Raw genomic sequence first — 11060 nt, 5'->3', positions numbered from 1 at the left:
TCTTCTTCTTCTTCTTCTTCTTCTTCTTCTTCTTCTTCTTCTTCTTCCTCCTCCTCCTCCTCCTCCTGTCACCATCCATGTGACTCTCCTACCAAGCTTCTGCGACTGATGCGAAGACTAGGATATATGTAAACACTTCAAAACACATTATTTTATATACAGCAAGAAACATAATCCAGGTAATTTTATTCTGATGTTTTGAGTCAATACTCTACTAAATAACTAAAGAGAGGATGTCAACTCATTACATAGCTTATAGCACAGGCTGGCCTCCAGTGCCTGGCCTTCCTACCTCCACCTTCTAAGTCCTGGGGTCACAGACATGACTGCTAAGCAGTTTCTGTTCCTCTAAGTATTTATGACTCAAGTTACAGAACTCAGTGCATTTGATATGTTGTTCCTTGTACGTATTTGCTTTTTTCCCCTCCTGATGCAATCTGGGTTTGATTGGAAGACTGGGAAGTTAGGGTGTCTGCATACACACCTTATATCGCTGGATGAGGAGTGGCGGGTAGTACTGAGCACAAGACATTCAGTTCATCCAGTGACTATAAGCAATCATTCAAGGAACCTGCTAGCCTCTCTTTCCCATTTCGGACTTGATGAGAATAAGCAGTTTGTTACATTGTTTGAGAAAGGTTTGGAAGGTGGAGCCAAACTTAAGTTAGTTCAATGCTACTCGGAGTTGAAGTCTTTCGAAAGCTGTATACTTGTAACATTTGTTGTTGGTTTTGAAAGATTCAGACCTAAAGCAGCTTGCAGCATTCTCTGATTACGTATCTCCATTCACCCCATTTTTTAAATCTTTGAACACAAGAAACATAAGATACTTTCTCCGTGCATGTAACCAAGCCGTGTGTGTGTGTGTGTGTGTGTGTGTGTGTGTGTGTGTGTGTGTGTGTGTGTGTTTTCTCAAAAATGCCTAAGCTATTTATCATTAAGGGAAAAGAAACAAACAAGAAAAATTTTCCTGGAAGGCTGGTCCTCAGTGCTCTAGCCCTGGCCTTCCATTACACTCCTTAATTGGCATCCATACTATGGGATTCTTTTATATTGTTTTCTGCTTTAAAGTGTCCTTATCACAGTTGTGCCCATCTCTTCTTTATGAATTGAGAATGGGCCTTCTGTTTCTATGGAAGTTTGTCAGTAGTCCGGAATATCCTATATATCTTATGTGTTCTTTCTAGGCAGATCCCAGCCTCTGACCTGAGTGATTGGGGAACAGGAACTGAACGAGAGGGGTTTTCCTGAATTCCATGCACAGATACCCATTTCCCAACCCTCTGGCTAAGCCAGGCAGTTCCTGTCCCTCAAATAGAACCTATGGTCTCTTGCTCCATTCTTCAGCTGTTCTGATTACGTTCTTTACTGTCCACAGTGGCCTGCCCTACCTTTATCTCTTTTCAATGTCTTATGATCCTAACTAGAAGTCTTAGATGCCACCAACCTGAGGTTAGTTTCTTGCAAAACTCTTGAGCTATCCCTTCTATGACATTTGTGACTCAGTGTATAGAGTCGGTAACTTGTCATGTATATTAGATGAATTCTAGTATTTATTTTCTTATTTGTCTTACTGTGTGGGACTTCCAGTAAGAATACTAACTGAATATCATTGGGCAAGTGATTTAACTCATCATTCTTATTTTTCATTCATTTAATGAGAATCATAACAGTAACCTAACTCAAAAAAGGTACCTTAAAAATTAAATATGTTAGGCCAATTATAAAGCTTATAGTATGTTCTGAAACATAGAAAATAAAAAGTTATTCATAGTGACTATTAATAATAAGGATATTTCAGCTATTATATATGTTATAAGTATGAGTTTTACTAAAAGAAACAATTTAATTTTTAATCTGGTCTCCAGTTCTTTTCCATTTAGTACGGTTTGAGTGAGTGTTTTAATAAAACTAAAAATTATTGTCTTCAACGTTATTATATTTCTTTACTGTCTGGACTTTGCTTCTGTTGAGTTGATATTGTTTCTGATTTGTCTTAAAGACAGTTTGACTTTTTTGGTGAGTTGTAAATTTTTATAGAACTGTTTGTCGTGGGGGCAAACTGTTTAATCTTTTATTCATTCACTTCACTTAGAAGTTAGTAAATGCCAATCCCAAGTAAGATAAAGAAATCCTTACCTTGGTGTTATAATTCCACATTCCATAGTGATCCAAAATTGCTCAGATAACTAGACAAAATGTTACCATGGGTGCTGGAAGATGAGCTGAGATAGTGTTTCCCTATTCCCTTTGTGTTAGGCCATCATCAGTTGGTATGGATTTTTACCGCTGTCAGAGACACTTTAAGACAAAGTGAATATCATGAACATTTTCCCTCTTTCCAAATGGATTTTTTTAAAGACTCCTTGGGAATACGCATACTCAAGCTTGAAACTATCCCACGCATCAAATTCTTAGCTCAGCCTTTAAGCAATAAGAGGTGGTCTTCATTTATAAACCAGGAAATGCCTTCCCACAAATAGCTGAAGCTGAAGGCGGGGCTTAGTAGACAAGATGACTTATATCTGTCTATATGCCTCTACACTATGGAGAATGCTGCTTCCAGATTTAAATGGGTGCTAGCTGAATTCTGGCTTCCTTTAGACTAGCTGTGATCCCTTTCAGATTATGCCTATGAAGATTAGAAATTCTTATCGCCCATAGATGAAATCTGTGTAATAAATCCCTTGTGGCTTTAAAATGCTAAGTTCTCCTTCACTACAAGGAAACTCACGATGCTTAGTGGCAGAATGAAGTGGTATGGGCTTATTGTATAGTAGTCATAAAATATACAGTGACTATTTAGTGTCTTGGCAATGGGCCCCATAAAATAAAATTTATTTTAGTATTACAAATTTCTGGTCATATCTGGACTAAAGAAAAGGATGTTTTTCTGCCAATGTGAGCTTATTGTTTTTACTGATTCTCTCTGAATTTGATTTCCTATGCAAGTATGGGGGAAATAAATTTCTTTAATAGCAATGCTTTTCCTTCTACCAGGAAAGGTTTCTTTTTGACATTACCTTAAGTACATTCAATTACAGAAAATGCACGTTAAGAAGTTTGTGCTTATTATCAACCTCGGTTGTACTTTGCTACAGTCTGTGGCTCCTTTGGGATGTGCCATGTATATCTCTTATGCAGAAGTGATATTCCTTGAAGAAAAATCTGGGTATGTGTGTTTCTAATGCACTAGCCACAGTGCAGTAGGATTGAAGCTGCCTCCTGCTAACTAAAGCCAACAGAACCTGACAACTGTGATGAAGTGACTGTGATAGGTTTAATAAGAAAATTATTCATCAGAGCTATGTATAGGTATCGCAAGGGGTCTTATTCTTTTTCCTCCTTATAAAACACTTCACTCCCACCAATGATCATTTGAGCCTTGAGAGCAGAAATGTTGTTTAGCCTCCCACCACATCTTCAATGAATAAGTGTTTCACCTCTCCTTGCTATCAGTCATCCGTGTCTCAAATACTTTGATCAATAGGATCCAGCTCTCCTCATTCCGTATTTGGAGACTGCAATGATCTCAGCCACATGAATCCTGAGAGTAGATTTGCAGCAACAGAGGCACTGAGGATTGTTCTGTCTAATTTGTCAAATAACACTTATTTGTTCATCGTAATAGTATAAAATTAAACAGCCCTTTGTTTCATTTGTCAAATAACACTTATTATCTAACAACTGAAGAGTATAATTTCTGTAGGAAATTGCTAAGTGTCTAACTGGCATTTTACGTTTGCTTCTAGCTTGCACTCAGAAACCACTCATACCTCTTATTTTAGATGAATAGAGTATCCTCCCGTGGTACGGATGGCAATGCAGACCTCTATTGCTCTGATATTTTGACCATTTGCTTCTTTAACCCTGACTCAAATTATTAAAGACTTGGAAACAGCCGACAACAGGCTTTCAGAAATGGCTGGCACAAATGTAAACCTGGCCTTTTGCCTTCACTAACTTCAGTCTGCCAATTTGAAGCCATGCAGATCTGTTTGCGCTCTACTTTCTACTTGGTGTCCCTTAATATGATATCATTTTAAAGCTTGATTTGATTAGAATATGCCAAACAACTTAATGATTTATATCCTCGTCGTGGTGGTGCCTGGCGTGTGTCCTCAATTGAACTTTATTTACTAGATTTAAATTTGAGGTGAAAACCAATGTCTAGACTTTGAAATGCTCAGTAGTGAACTGTATGCATGCTCCTGTTCTTGCCATAAACAGAAAACTAGAGAGACTGATGCTCTAGGTGTGGCAATGCACATGCTCAGTCAAGGTCTTTTATCAGTTCCTCACTGCTTACACATAAACTCTGTAGCCCATCTATGCGAATGGCTGGTCCCTTCCCTTTGCATCCCCATTATACAATGCATTATGGGTGGGTGCCATGCGTCCTACCTTCTATCATTTTGTGTTAGAAGAAGGGAAGTTAATTTTGAAACTATCATAAACAAATATTTGTAGTGTCAGTGTTGTAAAATCCAAGTTTAATAATGTGTAGGGTAATTTGAGGTTCCATCAGCCTACATTCTGGGATTTCCATCTCTTTCATGGCTTTACAGATGAAGCTATACCGAATGGAATCTCAAGCCGGTATGAGTGCCTAACCTACACACCACACCCAGGAACCCTGCTTAATGCCTATGTGTATAAAGAGGTCTGGCATGAACCTATAATATAATTTCTGCTTGAGTCCCTGTACCGAAATTAGGTGTAATTTAAAAGATTTTAAAAGATTTTTTTCCATATCACATCATTTTCTTTTTTTTATTGGATATTTTATTTATTTACATTTCAAATGTTATCCCCTTTCCTACTTCCCCCCTTCCAAAAAAAACCCTATCCTATCCCCCTCCTCCTGCTTCTACGATGGTGTGCTCCCACCCACTCACCCTCTCCTGCCTCCCAACCCTCACATTCCCCTATACTGGAGTGTCGAGTCTTCACAGGACCAAGGGCCCATTCTCCCATTGATGCCTGAGTGTCCAGATTTAATATTTTATAATTTTGGACTCTTGGACTTTATTCTTTATATTAAACTTTGAATACAACTCATCTTTATTCAACCTTGTAACTGAATATAAATGTTGACATAAACATGACTATGACTGTATATGAACTGTGACAACATAAAATGTAGTTCTGTAGTAAAACACTCTTAAAATAATACAGATAACAGTTGCAGAGGGTTTTCCATTCACCAACCTTTATTCCAAGTACTTGCTATCACTTACACTTTTTCAGTAACTCTATTAGGTGAGATATATTCAAGCTCTCTTGACATCTAAAGAAGCCAAGGCAGGGAGGAACTTGCTGAGCTAATGTTAAGTACTAATGGGAGGGAAAGACCTAAAACCAGATCTATGTGATGGCTTTCCATTCTCAGAACTCACAACCTATGGAATCTATATATGTTCCAAGGGGGGGGGGGTGCTGATGAGTGAAGGCAGACTGCCAATCACGGGCAGCTGCTCTACAGACCTCTGCAACTAAGCTACTGTAAAGAAGGACTGCCATTTTGCTTCCTGTCACAATTCCCATCTGACAAAATGTCAGCTGCTGTTTGGATCACATGGTTTTCTCTTTGCATGAATCGCCCAGTCTTGCCTTTGCTTTTCTTTACTAGAACAGCAACATTTGTTCTTCTTCCAAATCATCTGTTGCCCCTACATCTGTTAGATCAGTAAACATCCATCAACTTCTACAGTTAGATTCACAATGAGTCTCTCAAACCCTTCTCATTCTTCCAAACCCAGTCCTAGCTATGTTATAAAGAATGATTTTACTAGTATCTTATACTGAAATTTTCAATTAAGCAAAAGACAAAATTATAATTCATTAGTGTATCTGACATTGATTTTTTTTCCCAAGCTAAATATTTAGCATCTTTGGGGAATGATACATTACCTCTCCATGTCTTCTTAGAAACTTGCCACTTAGAGCCTGAAGGAATGACCATCCAGAGACTGCCCCACTTGGGGATCCGCCCCATAAACAACCACCAAACCCAGACACTAGGTAGATGCCAACAAGAGCCTGCTGACAAGAGCCTGATATAGCTGTCTCCTTCAAGATTCTGCCAGTGCCCGGCAAATACAGAAGTGGATGCTCACAGTCATCCATTAGATGGTGCACAAGGTCCCCAATGAAGGAGCCAGAGAAATACCCAGGGAGCTGAAGGGGACTAAAGCCCCATATGAGGAACATCAATATGAACTAACCAGTACCCCCAGAGCTATACCACCAATCAAAGAAACTTGGAACTATACTACCAATCAAAGAAAACACATGGTGGAACTTGTGGCTCTACCTATATATGTAGCAGAGGATGGCCTAATCGGTCATCAATGGGAGGAGAGGCCCTTGGTCCTATGAAGGCTCTATGCCCTGGTGTAGGAGAATGCCTGGACCAGGAATGGGAGTGGGTGGGTTGGGAAGCAAGAGGGGGGGATAGGGGATTTTTGGAGGGGAAACTAGGAAAGGGGATAACATTTGACATGTAAATAAAGAAATATCTAATAAAAAAGAAAGAAACTTGCCACTTATTCTAGCATTATACACAGAGAAAAATCCTCAAGAAATGTTTGCTGCCTGATTGGTCCATGTTGGTGATCATGATCATGTTTAAAATTTTTACTTGTGAATGGTATGCCTAGAACTTCCTGGGTTAAAGTTGTTGAGAATTTTGGGTAAAGTTCCCTAAGCCAGAAACTCTTCCTTGTGTAAGATGTCTCTGCTCAGTTCTGAATATCATTCTGAAATCAAGAATAGTTAATTAAGAACAACTCTCTTCTTAGTTTAGACTGTCGAGTGTGTAGTTAAACCTCTTTTGTTTCTCTGCCTTTTTTTCCTCATCCTTGTACTTACTCACTAAAGCCTTCTTCCCATGGCTTTCTTCCCACCCAGCTTCATCTCTACAATATAGACACAGCTCTGTGGTTTTCATCTTCCGTGTACTGTTCAGACATTTGTAGTACCAAACTTATCTATATAATATCATGGCCAGTTTATCATCTTAGGTTTTGGAAAGGAGTAAGACAGTAGTCGAACAAGTATGTTTTATAGTTGATGCTCAGTAGCCCATAGCTAACTGCTCTTCTGAAATCTTCAAAGCACAACTTCGACTCTGTACTTGAAGTTCAGTTCTGTCAGTCTTATTTTTCAGTTATACCTTACTAATCAAATCAATAGTTTATCTGTCCACTATAAAACTACTCTTTGTTTCAGAGATTAAAGGACTACTTCATAGTCATGCATCTACTCCTAATATATTTTCAAGTGTTCCTAGATCCACTACAAATCATATTTAAGCTGAACATGTTCTTCTCTAGATCTCTAGCTTAGTTCTAGGTCTCACTGAAAATGCCTTGTTAATGTAAAAATGTAATTAATATGTGTGTAATGTAAAATGTGTGAGAAGGGCAGAGAATTCTCTGAAGGAGTGATCTTTAAAAGAAGGCTTTAGGCTGAGAGCTGGTCACCAGATACTGGTGGAGTAGAAACTTTCATGGTCATATTTAACTCCCTTCCTCCAGCCTTTGAGATCAGAGTTCTTAAACATCCTGTCTATACCCTCACTGAAGTCCTTGACTGTAATGAGGCACTCTCGCTCTGATGTTGTCAGTTCATGTTTTGAAAACCAAATCCCGAGTATAGTTACCTTGTGAATGTAAAATCCTTGATCACACAGTTTCTGAAAGGAAATCTTGTACATGATGTATTTCATTCCTTGCCCATACTGAGCTACTTAAGATTACTGTGGCTAATGAATCCACACAATTCTATTGTGCTTCTTCTTAACAGGGTCACCAACAACTGTCCCAAATGCCAGATGAGCTGGTTGACACAGCTTTTCTTCTGAACTTTGGTGAAGCCTTTAGCTTTAGGATGCATTTTCAGCCTTCTCTCCTGGTTTTTCTGCAGCATCTATCTCCAGGCCACCTCTTTTGTTTGTCCTTCCATGCTTGGTCTATGATGCCTAGACTCTAACTTCAAGTTAGGACACTTTCTGGGTGACCTGTCTATTGGTAGAGCTGGGGAATTAAAATCAGCAACCATCATTCTATTGGGGTTAATTTAATTTTCTGTTTTATTTTTCTATTTTATCTGTAATGAAGCTTTATTAAAATAAATAAAATAGAATATTTTTCCCTTTATCTTCCAGCAGCAATATGATAATTTTGACTTTAGTGTTTAACTTTCTTCCTTTGATAACAGGATATGTACTATATAGAAACTTGACTGAATGTTTAACAAATGTAAAGTCAGACAGAGGAAAAGAAACCATGCTTCCTTAAAAGTATTTATAAGAAGAAAAATATATCAAGTCTATGTTTGTCTCATTAAGCCTTAATAAAATGAGGGGCATAGATAATACTACTCACATTTCACAGGGTAGAAAATTGAGGTTTAAAGTATTTGACCTGACATCATATAGCTGATGAATTACTCAGCTGTGACTTCTCTTTCAGTTTAGCTACAGCCCATACTTCATCCACTAGGACACACAGCCAAGCATTAGTGTCTAGACATTGGAGTGGAGTGAGACTCATCTTGACATCGTCATTGGTTTTACATAAGAGTGATTATATTGATGTATCATCAAATCAAGCATATTTTAAAAATACAATTGTAAGGAGATGAGAGGTAAACATTTGTTTTTCTAGTATTAATATTTCAGAATAATTTCAGATTATTCTGATTCAAATGCTAGAGAAGACAATTTCTCACATAACATTAAATACACAAAATATTAATTGCATAGAACTTGGGCTAAGATAAAATTTAGAAGGAGGTTCCTTTGGGATACTCTAGGATTTAGGCTATTTACAGATACTAGCTGACTTAAACCGTGACACAAAACTTACTCCAATATATTTGTATTTCTTTACAATCATATCTAGGCACTAGCTCTTAATGTAATTTTCATAAATCTTCAAGTCTTTGGAAATTATTTCTGATGTCTAACTGGTATTTTAAAAAATCCTTTGTGCAATTTTGAGAATACTATAGACGTCTAAACTATATTCTTGATCCACATTATAAAATGTCAGGTTACGCTAATTAGAAACCAAAAGTTTCTATATAAAGCAAGATTTTATGATTTTATAATACTAATACTTGCGAATATTATCTAACACATCAATGATAACATTTTGTACATTACCATTAGAAGAAAGAACTAAAGTCTACAACGATATATTAACTCAACAAAGAACTGAGACGCTCCTTCCTTATTTTTATGATTCCCAGGAAAAATAGAGGTTATGATGCTTTTGTGAAGAACACTCATTAAAAAAAATAAATCAGTTCCATTGGGTTTTCATTGGCCAACATAGATGGCAAATAAAATTGATGAGGTCAGGGTACAGGTCACATACCTGAGAATACCATGGCTGACTGAGTACACCAGTATGGGTGCTTCTAACATAGAACAAATGGTCTCCTCATTTCTGTCAATTCTTTTTTTAAAAAAAAAAACAAAACTGTATTTTGAATAAGCCATTTGAAATGTGTGTTTAAAACTTGTGGTCCCTGGTAAATACAGTCATATTCCATCCTTTTCTCTATGTAATTTTGACAAATACAGTTGCTATTGTTTGGGTGTCTATGTTCCACAATTATAGGAGCGCCATCTCCCCAGAGAGTTTAAATAAAACTAGCTCTTCCAGTGCTAAGAGGATTTTGTCCTCTCTCAGTAATTCTGTTTTCTAAATATAGTAGCATGTGGCATGTAGATCCTGGGGTGTGATTCAGTGATGGAGTGAAAACTTAGCATGTGGAATACCCTGTGCTGAAACTCCCCAGCAGCTAAATAAGTTATCAAATCAATAAGCCAATAAATACATAAATACTAGAGCTGACTTCAAATTGACAAATAAGTAGAAATAAGTCAGCTTACTTTCTTCCTTATAAAGATTTGGAATAAACATCTCTGTAATTTTATTACTTTCATTCTAACATAATATACCTGATTTAAAAAATCCACCTCTTTCAAATAATAAAAGCAACAGTTTAAAGAGAAACAGTTATATTCAGCTTGATGGAGGTCTTTACCACACCCAAACTCATGATTTTCTTCAAGTGCTAAAACAGTTGTTATGTTTCTTTTTTCAAATTAATTTGTTATTCAAGATGGATGGCTCATTTTCTCATTTGTTCTTTTAATGCCAAATATTATTGAGCACATGTAGATTGTAGTAACCAAAATTGGTAATGAAGAAATAAGTCTTTAATAAAACTTTAACAGCATTTCTTTCCTTCTAGGTAAGATTAAAACACATTATTAAAAATTACCTTCCTTCATTTCAGAGCCAAAACACTGGCAGAAATAATGAGCAAGAAAATGACTATGAAGAAGATGTAATCTCATTTTCCACATATTCACCCTGTAAGTTTTTCTCTACTCCATGAATACATATAGGCTTGGAGTATGGTATATTAAACTTAAAAATAAGACTGAACAGAATGTAGAAAGATAGTTCATCAACTGAAGAATTTTTAAATATTGAGGTAGGATAATTTTTTGCCTCAAGTTTGATAAGTAAATGCCTTTAACAAGGTCAAGATTTAATAATGAAATCTGCGTTTTTCTACCCTGAAAAATAACAGGAGTCACTTTGATACTCTTTTCTAAGTTTTTGAAACCTGTGTTTCCAAGTCGATTTTTCAAAACTGAATCACTTTTTCTTTTTCTTTTTTAGTGGAGCTGAGTCCTCTCAGCTGGGAAGTAGGAAGCTGAGGTTAGGATGTTTCATAAGATGCTCATGCCATAGTAATGCAACTCTATGTCTAATGTTTGAAGATGAATTCTGAGTTCCTACAGGTTCAGGCCAGGTCTTATTAGCATACAGTGGCCTGCTTACCATCATTGTCAGCATTTATGATGAGCATCTCAACGTCCGTCCTCTTCCTCCTCCTCCCCCCTCCTCCTCCTCCTCCCCCTCCCCTTCCCCTCCTCCTCTTCCTCTTACTCCTCCTTCTCCTTCCCCCCTCCTCCTCCTCTCCCTCCCCCTCCCCTTCCTCTCCTCCCCCTCCTCCTCCCTCCTTCTCCT

The 11060-nt window shown here is 37.4% G+C and overlaps 1 protein-coding gene across 1 annotated transcript in view; it reads left to right on the top strand.

The window, feature by feature from the left end:
* The window catches only part of Bank1 (B cell scaffold protein with ankyrin repeats 1), a 260238-nt gene that overhangs the window by 197539 nt on the left and 51639 nt on the right, over positions 1 to 11060 (top strand). Inside the window, exon 8 of the mRNA XM_021195807.2 lies at positions 10318 to 10396. Coding sequence (XP_021051466.1) covers positions 10318 to 10396 — 79 coding nt within the window. The remainder of the gene's footprint in view (positions 1 to 10317; positions 10397 to 11060) is intronic.

This window comes from Mus pahari, chromosome 4, assembly GCF_900095145.1.
Source record: "Mus pahari chromosome 4, PAHARI_EIJ_v1.1, whole genome shotgun sequence".
Lineage (NCBI taxonomy): Eukaryota > Metazoa > Chordata > Mammalia > Rodentia > Muridae > Mus > Mus pahari.
This window is presented reverse-complemented; position numbering and strand designations above follow the sequence as displayed.